Source organism: Pleurodeles waltl, chromosome 2_2 (genome assembly GCF_031143425.1).
Source record: "Pleurodeles waltl isolate 20211129_DDA chromosome 2_2, aPleWal1.hap1.20221129, whole genome shotgun sequence".
NCBI lineage: Eukaryota > Metazoa > Chordata > Amphibia > Caudata > Salamandridae > Pleurodeles > Pleurodeles waltl.
This window is the reverse complement of record NC_090439.1, coordinates 459,444,765-459,459,836: the sequence shown is the minus strand read 5'-3', so window position 1 is coordinate 459,459,836 and position 15,072 is coordinate 459,444,765. Positions and strand designations below refer to the sequence as shown.

Here is a 15,072-nt window from a genome sequence, read left to right as displayed (position 1 = left end):
GCAATCTCCACCTTTGTCTATAAATATTGGGCAGCGACAGCTGAACACCTTTGACCTTCCTCTGTAAGTGGTTTATATTCTCCTGGCAGCCAGGCATTCCTTGAAGAAATTTTTGTTAATGTCTGGTGGGACTAATGTGTGTTTTGGTGCTGCACACACCAGATTGACCACCTCCAGGCTAAGTTATCTGACATTATGCTGTTTGTTTGTCTCTTGCCCAACAAGGCTTTGCTTTGGACAGAGGTAAGGGGTACATTTCAGCCTTTTTATGGTTGCTGGACCAGCCCATTATTTAAATCCCTTTGGTGATGCACTATTTGGAAGCTCCAACACTTGTTTCCCCCTCCTGTTCTTTCATCATGACACAGTAGGACCTTACTTGGTCCTCCCATATTTAATCAGCACTCCCTTTAAGCCACTTCACTGCAGTCTCTTGCAGCTCCTCGCCCACAAGTCTGTGTTCCTCATTGTCATCACCTCATTACGGCTATTGAGTGAGTTTTAGGCTTTGTATTAACCAGCCGTTCACCACCAGACAAAATGGTTCTGCTAATTCGAGCATCCGTGCAGAAAGCCATCACTATTCCACCGCAGTCAAACCATACACCACCTGGGTTGTATGCTCTGCCTCACCTCTCTAAGGACAAGGGGAGACTACATTGTTTGGACCTAAAAAGAGAGCTGAGCTTTTGCATTTATTGTACCAGAGAACGCTGGGTGGACGATAAGCTCTTTGCGGGGTTTGTTAGAGTGAGAAAATGCAGGATGGTGCTATAATGGAACATTTTCCACTCCACTGTGCTGTGCATCAAGATCTGCCACTCACTGACCAAAAATCATCCTCAAAAAGGACTGCAAGCTCATTCCAACAGGGCCCAGGCTGCTACGAATGCATTGCCATGCAAAGTTCCTGTGCTGGACATCTGCTATGTAGGTACGTGGGTGCCATCTCATATGTTCACAAAGCACTGATGTCTGGACTGGCAGGGTCAACAAGGCATTTGACTGCTTGGTCCTACAGAACTTATTTGTTTGAGCCAATTCACAGGCCCACCTCCCAATAGGTACAACTTTGGTATCTATTTAAAAAGTGACTAATCTGCAGTTAGAAGTCTCTATTGGCAATCAAGGTCATTTCTGGGGTGGAACAACGACCGTGCAGAGTCGCATGGCACCACCTACCGGTGCGCAGAGCCTAATGCTCGATAGTTTCTGGATCCAGTTAACGCCTGGGGATTATTCAAAAGGCGAGGAGTCTGTGGTTAGTCTCTCCCACAAAGCGCCTTACTGAAGGTAATTGTGGATACTTTAATCTAACTATGGATTCCTCACCACCCTCCCTCGTCCCATTTGTGTGGTGTGAAGATCTATTTACCAAAATGCCAAGGGCAGTGGAGGTGACATCACACACCCTTTTAACTCTTTGACATCACACGAAGTATCATATGACCTCTGACCCTGAATCTTCACACACTGATATCACATGGCCTTAACTCTGATGATATCACCATAGCTGACATTGCTATAGTTTCATAATAATTGCATGATTATTATAACACAATGCAGACACAGGTCTACTTTAGATAACAGCTATATTTTAACTAGTCTGCTGTCAAGTGCAAGAGGTTTTTTACTCATTCATTTTACTTGAAAAAGTATGTATTCCTTTAAAGAGGATGATGCAGTGCCTTAGCACTGAGAACAATGCAGGGAACCCAAGTTATTTATACCTCAGTCATTCACTAGTGTATCATGAGGAATGTATTGAGAAATCATTAGGAGAGCCTAAAAAATAGATTTAAAAACTCTATTGTAGATGAGAACATCTGAATTAGTTGATATTGACCATGCACTGTTCACAGAGGTAAATTAATTTGTAAATGGATTCCTGGCACAGGTTACAGACTTTTATGGGTGCAGAGATTTCCACCACCAACTTGGTGGGTTCTGCTAGCATAAATCCCACTCCGTGGATATTTCAAAGCGTTGTCTGCTTTGCACAAACGTTTCCATGAAGACATTTTCCACAAAGAATATGGATTCCAAACTTGGAATCTGCAAGTGTAGGATCCCATGCTGATTCTTATCAGCAGCTTGGAATTCAAAAAAGTATTAAAATTACACTCTGATAGTATTTTAAAATAAGAGTGCTGTTTTACTATTTTTGTGAACCAATCCCTATACGTATAATATGAACTCTGCTATTGCTGTTCGTTATTCCTTATTGTTAATACTTTTTAATCCCACTATCTCTTGTGAGACAGAGTGGAAGATTGCGTTGAAACATATTGTTCAGCATGGCAACAAGTTGTTTAAATAGTGTTTTTTTACCTTCTTATTTTTATATAATTATAAGTGCATGCTTTGCATTACTAAATGTGTATATTGTTACAGAATAGAGAGGACAGCTGCTGTATAAAGTAAACGGTGTTCATCGAAACACTGTTTACGTTCTGTTCCTAGTAGTGCCTTTGCCACCTCAGAGGTCATAGTAGTCACAGTGGTCACAGGGGCAAGCCAGGTGTCAGACTTGCGATCCCTATGTGACATTCTTGGCGTGGACTTCTGTGTTGTTTTTAAAAAGGTCCCACATTAGTTTCCACACACTGTCACCACCAATGTGTTATGATTGATCCGTGTCTAAAAATAATTGCAAGACAGAACTGACGTCGGTGTACATTGGTGATGCTTAAATGTGGCTCTGTACTGTTGCTTCCAAAGCAGAGCAAGGTCGTCTGCTGCGGAGTCAGGTGGTGCCATCTCCTGGCGTGCTGGACCAGTTGCTGTTGAATATCCTGATCCAGTCTTGCAGCTTGGAATATTCTGGGAATGTTCTAAAAGTGTGATATTTGAGCTTAGAAAATGTATCCACCATTAAGAGCATTACTAAAGGTAAATAACTTATCTGATAGAGACTTCTAGTGAATAGGACGATTGCCCGCCACCATCGGCCTGTGCCTAATGACCCAAATTTCCTTACCCCACATGCTACGCCTGAGAGCCTTGTCATCCAGGCTTCTTCGTCCTCTGGCGCATTCACTACTGCTCCTCCGGACAGGGGATCAAAAACACTGGACAGTTTAGGGCAGAAGATGTTTTCTTCTGCCAGTCTAGTGTTGCGGTACATGAACACTGCATGCCTTTTGGGCCGCTATTCCCATACTCTGAGATACGGTCGCGCAAGTGCTGCCTCAAGTTCCGGAAGAGGCCCGGAACATTCTCTCCCAAGCCATGACAGATGGGAGAGACGCAGCCAAGTTCATGATACATTGTGGACTAGATACAACCGACTCACTGGGCAGATCAGTTGCATTGGCAGTAGCATTGAGACGCCACACCTGGTTGAGGACATCTGACTTTTCGGTGGAAGTCCAGCAATCTTTGATGGACATGCTCTTTGATGGCACTCGTCTCTTCAGAGACAAGGCGGACTCAGTCCTCGAGCGCTTTAAGGATTCCTGGGCTACGGCTCGGTCCCTTAGCCTCGGAGCCGCTCCTCGCCACCCTGTAACCCACCTTCAATCCGCCTTACGCTCCTCTCGTGGCTACAGAAGGGGCACCCAACCGTGTTCATTTCCACAGTGCGACCGACCTGCACATGCTGGACAGCCCCTGTGCAGATGCAGGATCCAACAAGCTTGTGGATCAGGAAGTCAGCGGGCCCCCCAGTCCACCCCGCCACTAACTCTGCCTCTAAACCTTCCTAGTCCTTTGGGACATTCGGGACCAGTTGTTGGCAGGATTTGCCATCACCTGCCCCACTGAGAATCCATTAGCACGGACAGGTGGGTTTTACAGATCATCCAAAGAGGGGCTACTCACTCCCCTTCTAAACGTCTCCTCCAGCCATGCCACCATCATTCGATCATCTATCGGAGAATCATTTGGCACTTCTCCGCTAGGGGGGTCAAGGCTCTCCTGGCCAAGAGAGCCATAGAGAGGGTCCCTGTGCCAGAAGTAGGTTGTGGTTGCTATTCCTGCTACTTTCCGGTGCCAAAAAAGGCCAAGGGCCTTTGCCCTATCTGTAGGAAAATGGCTCCCTTTTGCACTTACCCCCACTTTGTGCCTGCTGTTGATGCTGACTTGACTGAGATGTGTGCTGGGACCCTGCTAACCAGGCCCCAGCACCAGTGTTCTTTCACTTAAAAATGTACCATTGTTTTACAATTGGCACACCCCTGGCACACAGATAAGTCCCTTGTAAAATGAACCAGTGGTACCAAGGACCCTGTGACCAGGGAAGGGTCAGAAACAAAGTCTGCACTGGGTAGAGGTGCTTCACATCACATTGCAGGAACTGTAACACCTAGCAGTGAGCCTCAAAGGCTCAGGCTTCGTGTTACAATGCCCCAAGGCACTCCAGTTAGGGGAGATGCCTGTTCCCTAGACACTGACCCCATTTTTGGCTGCAAGTCCGGGGAGATAATGAGAAAAACAAGGAGGAGTCACCCCCTCAGCCAGGTGACCCCCTCCTTGGGAAATCCTCCATCTTGTTTTAGAGGATTCCCCCAATAGGAATAGGGATGTGCCCCCTCCCCTCAGGGAGGAGGCACAAAGCGGGTGTAGCCACCCTCCAGGACAGTAGCCATTGGCTACTGCCCCCCCAGACCTAAACACACCCCTAAATTGAGTATTTAGGGGCGACCCTGAACCCAGAAAATCAGATTCCTGCAACCTGAAGAAAGAAGGACTGCTGACCTGAAAGGCCCGCAGAGACGACGGAGACAACTGACTTGGCCCTGGTCCCAGCCCCCCCAGGGCTGTACAAAACCCCCCTGGTCTGCTACCCGAGGACGCAGGTAATTACCTGCTAGCAGACTGGAACCTGAGCATCCCTGTTCTCCATAGGTGCCTATGTTGTTTGGGCCCTCATTTGACCTGTGCACCTGACTAGCCCTGTGTTGCTGGTGCTGAGGGTTTGGGGTTGCCTTGAACCCTCAACGGCGGGCTGCCTATGCCCAGGAGACTGAACTTGTAAGTGCTTTTCTTACCTGAGAAACTAACCAAACTTGTGATTTTTGCACTGTGTCCACTTTTAAAATAGCTTATTGCCAATTTTGCCAAACCTGTTCATACTACTGTTTTTAATCAAAGTTCAAAATTTACCTTTGTGTAGTACCTTACAATTTGTGTGCTTACCTAAATTCTGAATCTTGTGGTTCTAAAATAAATTAAGAAAATAATATTTTGCCATATAAAAACCTATTGGCCTGGAGTTAAGTCTTTGAGTGTGTGTTCTCATGTATTGCCTGTGTGTGTGCAACAAATGCTTAACACTATCCTTTGATAAGCCTACTGCTTGGCCATACTACCACAAAATAGAGCATTAGTATTATCTAATTTTGCCACTATCAACCTCTAAGGGGAACCCTTGGACTCTATGCACACTATCTCTCACTTTGAGATAGTATATACAAAGCAAACTTCCTACACCATCCTAGACCTCTGGTCCCTAATCTCTTCCTCAAGAAGGAGACGTTCAGGATGTCAACCCTAGCCCGGGTCCTTTCTGCCCTGGAGACTGGATGGTAGCTTTTGGACTTGCAGGACGCCTGTTTTCATATTCCCATCCTGCCTACGCACAGACGTTACCTACGATTTGCGGTAGGTCACAAGCACTTTGAGTTCACCATGCTCCCCTTTGGCCTTACCAGCACCCCTCGGGTGTTCACGAAAGTGATGGTAATGGTTACAGCTCATCTGTGCAGGTTAGGGGTTCCAGTCTTCCCCTACCTCGACAACTGGCTGTTAAAGGCGGACACTCCCCTGAAAGTCATCTCGCACCTCCAGACTATGGCGAGCCTCCTGCATTCACTGGGGTTCACTATAAATGTGCCGAAGTCACACCTGACTCCCTCTCAGGTTCTCCCTTTCATTGGAGTTGTTCTGGACACAGTGCAGTTTTGGGCTTATCCTCACGAAAAGCGAGTCCAGGATATTTGGGTTATGATACCGATGTTTCAGCCTTTATCCTGGATATCAGTGGGAATGACTCTGGGGCTGCTGAGTCTCATGGCCTCCTGCATCCTGCTGGTCCAATATGCCAGATGGCATATGCAGGCTCTACAGTGGGACCTGAAGTTCCAGTGGGCGCAGCATCAGGAGAATCTCTCGGACATCTCAGAGGGAACTGCGAAAGACCTGCAGTGGTGGTTGTCGAATCCAGATTGGGTCAAGGGCAGATCCCTCTTCCTTCCCCCAACCAGATCTCACAGTATTGACAGATGCATCACTCCTGGGATGGGGCGGCCACATGGGAGAGTCTGAGACCAGAGGCCTCTGGTCTCCAGCGGAGTCCAGGCTCCACATCAACCTTTGCACTGAAAGCATTCCTTCCCTCTCTCGAAGGGAAAGTGGTGCAGGTGTTCACCGACACCACCACCACCATGTGGTATTGCAACTAGCAGGGCGGAGTGGGGTCGTGGACCCTTTGTTAAGAGGCTGTTCACCTCTGGACACTGCTGGAATGCCAGGGCATTTCCCCTGTGGTTCAACATCTGGTGGGCTCTCTTTTGAGCTGCTCCTCAACTGTCCTCTAGGGCTCTTGATCCTTAAAACAGTTTTTTTTGGTTGCCATCATCTCTGCTCGCAGAGTAGGTGAGCTTCAGTCTCTTTCTTCAAAGCCACTATTCCTAGCAGTGCCTCTTGACAAAGTGGTGCTTCGTACCAGGGCTTCCTTTTTTCCCAAAGTGGTAACACCTTTTTCACATAGGCCAGTCCATCATCTTGCCTACTTTTTACACACCTCCGCATCCCTCTAGGGAGGAGGAGAGACTCAACCATCTGGATCCAAAAACAGCGTTGGCGTTCTACCTAGATCGTACCAAAGATTTCCGGGTGGACGATCAACTCCTTGCAGGTTATGTGGATGCGGCCAAAGGGAAGGTGGTTCAGAAGAGGACCATCTTGCGATGGGTAGTCCTCTGCATCAAGATGTGCTACGCTTTGGCGAAAAAGCATCCCCCTGAGGGCTTGCTTGCTCATTCAACCAGAGCAACTGCTGCTACCACATTTTTGGCATGCAGAGTTCCAGTCCTGGAAATCTGCCAGGGCGCAACGTGAGCATCCTTACATATGTTCACTAAGCATTACTGCCTGGACAGTCAGGTCCGCAGAGATGGCTATTTTGGCCATTTGGTCCTGAAGGATTTTTTTTGTGATCTTAGTTTGCAGCCCACCACTGTGGATGGCATTACTCGGGTAGCTATTCTAAGGTAAGGAATCTGCAACTAGAAGCCTCTATCAGATGTACAGGTTACTTACCTTCGGTAACGATATATCAGGTAGAGACATATTCTAGTTGCAGATTCTGTACCGACCCGCCCATCCTCTTCGCACTGCAAACTGATTTCTAGTGACAGGCACTTACCTTTAAGGGCCCTAGGTTTGGCACACCATTCTCAGTGTTCATGGCACCACGCTACTGGCATGGAAAGTCGTGAAAAGAAATTGATGTCAGCGCGCCGGGGTGATGCCTATATACAACCGCAATCTCATCACAGCGACTACTACGGCCACCTAGTGGTACTGCTCAAAGAAAAATCTCCAGATCCAGTCTGACGCCTGGGTAAATTCTAAGGTAAGGAATCTGCAACTAGAATATGTCTCTACCAGATATATCATTACCAAAGGTAAGTAACTTGTACGTTTGTCTTCTAGCGCCTTATATAGTCTCCACATTTCAATTTTCCGTCTACAGCTTTTAGCTGTGTTAGTCGCATTCTCATGGTGCAAAGCCCCAAATACAACAGAGCATGAGTTTATTGTTGTAGTTCTGACCTGGTAGGCACAATGACGGGCTTATAAAAACACTTATTACATTTTATAAATGTGAAAACCTTTATAGATAACCAGACATTTATTAAACATGCTTTTCTTTTCCTTTGGCACTCTTTTAAGGTTGTAAAAGTGCAAATAAGAGAATCTGCTGCACTGGATAGAGCTGTGCCTTCTTCACAACCCAAGACACCTGTTGTTCATATGGCTAAACCATTTTCAAAGTTGCCATCCACTTGCATAGAGACCAAAGACCAAACTATAATGTTTCCTAAAACTCGTTCTGGAAGTAGTTCAGGTAATACATGTTTTCTATTTACTTAGCTGTATTTGTATCAGTTATTGCTGGGGGATATTTCTTGTTTTCTTTCAGATGGTGGAGCCTTAAAAAGTATTAACGGTCAAGCTTCCTTTCTCTGAACAAGGCTCTGATTACGACCTTGGCGGATGGCTTATTCTGTCATAAATGAGATGGATATCCCACCCGCCTTTTCACAAGGTCCATAGGATATAATTAAACTTGTAATACGGCGGACGGGATATCTGTCACGTTTTTGACGGAATATCCCATTCGCCAAGGTCGTAATCAGGCCCCAAGTGTTCATTGATTTTGTATTTTTGTTAAAGCGATTCCTGTATTGCTCCTGTTATTGGATGCATTATCATATGGAAAATGCTTTATCCCATTACAATTGTTAGGAGGCCCTATGTTGGTGTTCTGAAGTCAGTAGTTATGATTATCCTATGTGTTCACTGTTTGATAGCAGTGGTGAACAAAATCACCAAAATTATTGTAGTTAATTTGGACAATTACATACTCCCTTATGGCACTGAGTCTAACTGTGCTGAGCCAAGAACTCTAGGCTTGCTTGTAGGAGATCGATGTGCTTAGAAACTTACGTACAGTATACATAACACTCAAACTCAATATTCATTCAAAACAGTATTTTGAGCAACGAGTATCACTTTTATTTACACGCAAGTTAAAAGAACATTTAACATGTGACATTCAGAAAAACAAATCTTCCAGAGCAGTATTTACAGCCTCAATATTTGCATACCTTTATATAGTAGATAGTAAATATAACAGTGGCCCCCATAAAGTTACTCTATTTCTAAGGCGTTACTCTATTTCTAAGGCGTTACTCTGAATAAAATGTAACTGGCTCAATATGACACCTTTCTCTGTTACAGGTCTCTCTGGGATTACATTGGGCAACTCTGTATACATGAGCCCCAGCAGCTGATTTACCAAATTAAAATTAAATCCCTAAAACAAAATTTCACTAGTCAAGATACAAGGGTCCCAGACAAATAAAGTTATTAGCAGAGTTTTAGGGTACATGAGATAAGGTGTCCAGTTAAGTACTGACTGCGTGGCACGGGAACTGGTGTCTAAATGAACTACTATTCAAATTTTCAGAGAAGAGTTAAGACTTCAAGTAGTGTTAATGCTTTTCAGTGTATTCAGGTGGTAATGTGCAAGTACCTTTTTAAGTCCCACAACAATACCATCATTTAGGGTCCTGCCTCTTAGAAATTGCCAGTTATGATAACATTTTTCATGTGAGGACTGCGCCTTTGGGACCTGCAGCTCCCACTGCTCAAGCCTTTAACAGTTTCAGCTGCAAGCTTTATTTTAGTATTTGAGATAAATCACAATACTGTTATTTCTTGTACCATGAGGGCTTGAGAGAGGGTTCATAAAACTGCTGAGTCATGACAGGCGGCCTCAGGCACTAGGGTACAAGTTCTGAAAGTCAAAGGTCTCCTTAGGACTGAGAAGGGCAAATAAGTCATGCCAAGGGCAATCAGAGGTTTAGAATTGTGTATGGTCTATAGTCATGTTTTAGGAAAGTGTCTCTGGAGTGCCACAGCCAGAGATTCTTGTCTCTGGCATGCGTTCTCTTGCTTCTAAGGCAGCTGCTCTGCAGGGGAGACCTCAAACTCCTGAGCAGTCTTCATTTCTTGAGCAAGTCTTAATGGATATGTGGCTGATTCATTGAAACCAAATATGTGTGTGGTCACTTAGTTGTAGTAGAACTTATCTGTCTTTAGAACCCTTCCTGATCAGTAGAATGTTTTGTTGTGAATTGCAGCAGTCAGAGTTTTACTCTCCTCAGCCACATTGACAAACAATAATGGATGCTTTTCAATGACTCTTAGTGCATTAAAGGACATTATCTGGTAGAGACTGCTAGCTGCATATCTGTGGGAAGCTGGCTCTCTATAAAGTGAACTAAAATGAAGTACACTGTGCAGAGAGTCCAGTGGATCCGCAATTGGTATTGCAGAGGCAAAAGTAGATAGGACTAATGCTCCATTTGTGGTTGTGTGGGCGAGCAGTTAGGCTTATCAAGGAGTTGTTAGGCATTTGTTCTACCTCAGAGAGGTAATAAATGAGACACACACTCAATGAGTAAATCTAAGACCAGTTTATAAAAATAACATTTACTTTTGTATATGCTTTTAACCAAAGAACTTTGTTATTAGCTAAGCAGTTTTTGAAAGATAAATACTTTGCAGTTTCAGAAATCAGCACAGTGCAATTTTTCTGTCAGCAGTGTTAACCTATGGGATGAAAATGCTGTTTTGCAGGTAAGTACACAACTTATAAATCCAGTCTTCGGGGTTTTAGGTCAACACTAGGCAAGGTTCAAATCAGTACCAAGAACGCACCCACAACGGCATAGGGGCGACTGGGTGCAGAGTGCCAACACAGTGTTGGGTGCCCAATGTTAACTAATGGAGACTGGAGGTAACCGAAGATGCGCTGCTCATGCGTGAGTAAAGTGTGTCAGGAGTCGATCTCCTGGGGTTGAGGTAAGCACAGAGGGTCCACAAGGCAGCACCAAACTTTACTCCCTCAGCAGCACAGGGACAGCCGGGTGCAGAGTGCCAACACAGCATTGGCATCCAATGCGAGTCAATGGGAAAAATAGTTTTGGAAAAAGGCTGCAGGTCAAGGTCAGGGGGAGTCTTCGATTTGAGGCTGCAGGCTTTGAGGCAGAGTCTGGCGGGGGTCAACTGATGGTGTAATCCGACTCAGAATCGCTGGGTAACCTTCACAGGAGTGGTGGGCCACATGGACTCGAGCTGTGGGCGTCTGTTGCAGAGGTGAGTCCGGAGGTGGTTTCTCAGTTCCTCAGGGCAGAGTTCTTCTTTTTAAAAGTTGGTTTCTTCTTGAGAAGGTCTGCTGTACTTGGGAGATCATGATCTTTGTGAAAGACAGGCAGTACTCCAAAAGCTTTGGAGGTCACTGGGCTGCAGGACGGGTCATCTTCTGGCATAGGATCGTCAAGTGCTGCAGTCCAGCTGGTAGGTCTGGGGCCAAGTCAGTTGATGTCTGCAGTCTTCTCTGCTGATGCACCTCTATTGAGTCTGGTTCTCAGGCCATCAGGAATCTGTGTTCTAGAGTTTAGGGGTGCCACCTAAATACTCAATTTAAGGGTGTTACAGGGAGTGCAATGCGATAGCCAACGGGCTGACCATCTTAAGGGTGTCTACTCCCTTCTTATGACCACTTCTGTTGAGACAGCTATATCATCTAGATATACTTCACTAAAGTCTTCTAAACCAGCAAAAACTTTTTCACCAACCTCTGGAAGGTGGCAGGGTATTATCCAGACCAAAGGGCATAACATAGAACTGATACTGCCCATTGGGAGTGGAAACTGCAGACATTTATTTTGCTCCTGGAGTCAGACATATCTGCCAGTATGCTGATGTGAGAACAAAAATATTCAGATATTTGGCTGCTCTCAATCTGTCAGTGAGTTCATCTGCTTTTGGAATTGGGTGGACATCTGTCTTGGATACTGCATTGAGACCCTTTTAGTCCACACAGAACCTTATCTCTTTCTTACCACCTTGGGAGTGAGATTTGGGGACTAGCACGATTGGCCTGGCCCAGGGGCTCCCACTGCTCAATGACTCACAATTTCAGCATCTTGCTGACCTCAGCTTTGATTCTTTCCTTGACATGGTCAGATTGTCTGCAGATTGTTTTTCACATGTAAACTGTCTCCAGTGTCCCCATCATGGGAACACCAGGTAGTCAGGAGTAGGAGTCAAGGAGAAGAGTTCAGCAAATTGATGCGCAACCTGCCTGCAGTTATTCTGTAGCTGGTCAGGGAGGGTGTCTGAAAAGACTACTCCCTCAACTGAGCCATCCTTGGGATTGCTGGAGAGATCACAGAGGGGCTCACTCTCAATTTCCTGTCGCTCATCTGTGACCATGAGCATGATCATCTCAGCTTGGTCATGATAGGGTTTCAGGCTGTTTACGTGGATCACCCTCTTGGGATTCCTGCAAGTGACTAAGTCCACCAGATAGGTGACTTCCCCTTTCTTCTCTAGGATGGGGTAGGATCCATGCCATGTGTCATGGTGGGCCCTGTGGGCCACAAGCTTGAACACCCATACTTTCTGCCCAGGTTGGTGTTCAGCCAGTGCAGCTTTTTGGTCAAACCAGAGCTTCTGGAGCTGCTGGCTGGCCTCAAGGTTTTTGATTGCATTTTGTCATGTACTCTGCTGTCCTTGGTCGAAGGCCAAGCACATAATCCACTGTGTCCTGCTTCAGTGCTCTGGGATGTCCCTCACATCGTCCCTTTACATGGAAAAGTGGTCCCCTAGCAGGTTTCCCAAACAAAAGTTCAAATAGGGAGAAACCCTCTCCCTTCTGTAGCACTTCCTTGTAGGCAAAAAGCAGCCATGGAAGTAGGACATTCCATCTCCTTCTGAATTTTTCAGGGAGCCCTCCAATCATGCCTCTGAGAGTCTTGTTGAATCTCTCAACAAGACCATTGCACTGGGGGTGATGTGGAGTTATAAACCTATAGGTCACACCACATTCAGCCCACATGTGCTTCAGGTAGCCAGACATAGTCGGCACCTCTTTCTAACACCAGCCCACAGGAAAGCCCATTCTAATAAAAATACCAATGAGGGCTGTTGTTACTGCAGGAGCACTAGTAGTCCTTGGGGGGGATTGCTTCAGGGTACCTGGTGGCATGATCCACTACCTCTGGTATAAATGTTTACTGATGGTGTTAGAGGGTCAAGGGGACCAACAATGTCAATCCCAACCCTTTCAAAGGGAACTCCAACCACTGAAAGTGGGATGAAGGGGGCTTTGGTTGTCCACCGGTCTTGACACTGTCCTGACAGGTCGCACAGGAGTTACAAAACTCATTTACTTTCTGGGACATGACCGGCCAGTAAAAGTGGTTCACCAACCGGCTCCATGTGTTTGTCTGGCCATGATGCCCATCTAAGGGAATGTCATGGGCCAAAGTTAGGAGAAACTCTGTATTGCTGATACACTACCAGTGTCCTTGTGGCACTAGGTTTAAGGTCTCTGCCCTCAGTATACAGGAGCCCCTCCTCACAATAGGTCTTGTGGATACCACTAATATAACCTTTTTCCTGTGCAGCAGCCTGTTGCCTCAGGCCTTCAAGAGTGGGGCAGGTTTGTTGTCCCTGCCTCATATCTTCCCTAGAGCGCCCGCCTGGTCCTAGGAGCTCTGCCGTATAAGGGCCAAGGTCCTGAAGTTCAGTTCCCTCTGCAGGTACACTAGAGGCATTTTTATTGTTAGAACTGTTAAGATCTCAAGTTAGGTGCTCATTGGTTATACAAATGTGGCACCAAGCCTCACTGGAATCCTAATGTTTTCCCCTGTACCCACCCTTGGGCTGGGAAGAATTTCAGGGCCCACCTTCCTGTGCAGGTTTTTGAAGTACTTTAGAAGACTGTTTTTGTTATTATTTCGGTTACCCTCTTTCCCTTTTGCCCCCCACCCAACCCCACCCCACCCCAGGTAGGAAAGTACCTTTCTGGCATAGTTACTCCCACCTTTTGCCTGGTGTCAGTGTGTTTAGACTGTAGTACACTGGGTTTCTGCTAATCATGACCCCAATGTCAGCACTCTCTCATCTAGATTTGGTTTTATGGTAACTTTTTACATCCCACAGTTGGCATACTAGTGCACCCATGTAAGTCCCAAGTGTATGGTTCTTAGGTACCCAAGGCATTGGTACACCAGGGGTCTCCCATGGGCTGCAGCATGTATTATGCTACCCACGGAAAACTATGCGAACTGTGTCTGCAGGCCTGCCATTGCAGCCTGCGTGAAGTGGTGCATGCACATTTCACTTTAAATATAAGGCTTGCCTGTAGGAAAGTACCATCCTTATTGGTATGTTACCCCCAGTTTCTCCCCGTTTGTCAGTGTGTTTTTACTGTCTCACTGGGATCCTCCTAGTCAGGACCCCAGTGCTCATAGTTTGGGGCCTCTATGTCAGTATGTTTTACTGTGTTGTCACTATGCTTGACTGTGTCACTGGAGTCCTGCTAACCAGAACTCCAGTGCGTATGCTCTCTCTGTTTCCAAATTTGTCAGTATAGTCTAGTGACTCCACATTCCACTCCAGACTGGCACACTCAACCCCCCCTTCCCCACCTTATAAGTCCCTAATATATGGTACCTAGGTACACAGGCCATTGGGGTTCCAGGAGATCCTTATGGGCTGCAACATTTCTTTTGCCACCCAGTTCATACAAACACTCGTTCAGGACCGCCATTGCAGCCTAAGTGAAATAGTGTAAACGAGGTCTTACAGGCATGGGAGGAGTATCCTCCGAGAGCCTCTGGAAATGCTTTGAAGGGCACAAACGGTGCCATCTTTGCATAATCCAGTCTACACCGGTTCAGGGATCCCCAGCCCGCTGTGGTGCGAAACTGGACAAAGGAAAGGAAAGGAGAGTGACCACTCCCCTGTCCATCACCACCCCAGGGGTGGTGCCCAGAGCTCCTCCAGTGTGTCCCTGGGTTCTTCCATCTTGTTTTCAGGATGGTCAGGGAACTCTGAGAGCATCTGAGTGGACCGTGCCAGCAGGTGACGTCAGAGACCCCTCCTGATAGGTGCTTACCTGGTTAGGTGATCAATCCCCCTCTCAGGGCTATTTAGGGTCTCTCCTCTGGATATTTCCTCAGATTCGGTTTTGCAAGATTCCAGCAGGATGTCTCTGCAACGTCTGCTTAACCTTCTACCTTTGGATCAACCGCAGAACTGCTCCAGGAACTCTACAACTGCAACAAAGTAACTCTAGCTCCTGCCAGCAACTGCAACAGTTTCCAGGTTGTACACGCTTGGAGGACTTCCTGCCTTAATCCTGCACTAGAAGGACTGAAGGAATCTCCCGTGGTGTGACCGAACCACTTCCCTGCTTCAGCCGGCACCTCTCTGCCGGGACAGCCAGTACTCTAGGACTCATCTCCTGCCGATAAGCATGAT

General features: G+C 46.4%; 1 protein-coding gene across 2 annotated transcripts in view; it reads left to right on the top strand.

Moving 5' to 3' along the window:
- Positions 1-15,072, top strand: part of CEP192 (centrosomal protein 192) — a 1,702,116-nt gene that overhangs the window by 1,312,325 nt on the left and 374,719 nt on the right. For both annotated transcript variants that reach the window (XM_069219927.1, XM_069219928.1), the window contains one exon: positions 7,900-8,074. In XM_069219927.1, coding sequence (XP_069076028.1) covers positions 7,900-8,074 — 175 coding nt within the window. The remainder of the gene's footprint in view (positions 1-7,899; positions 8,075-15,072) is intronic.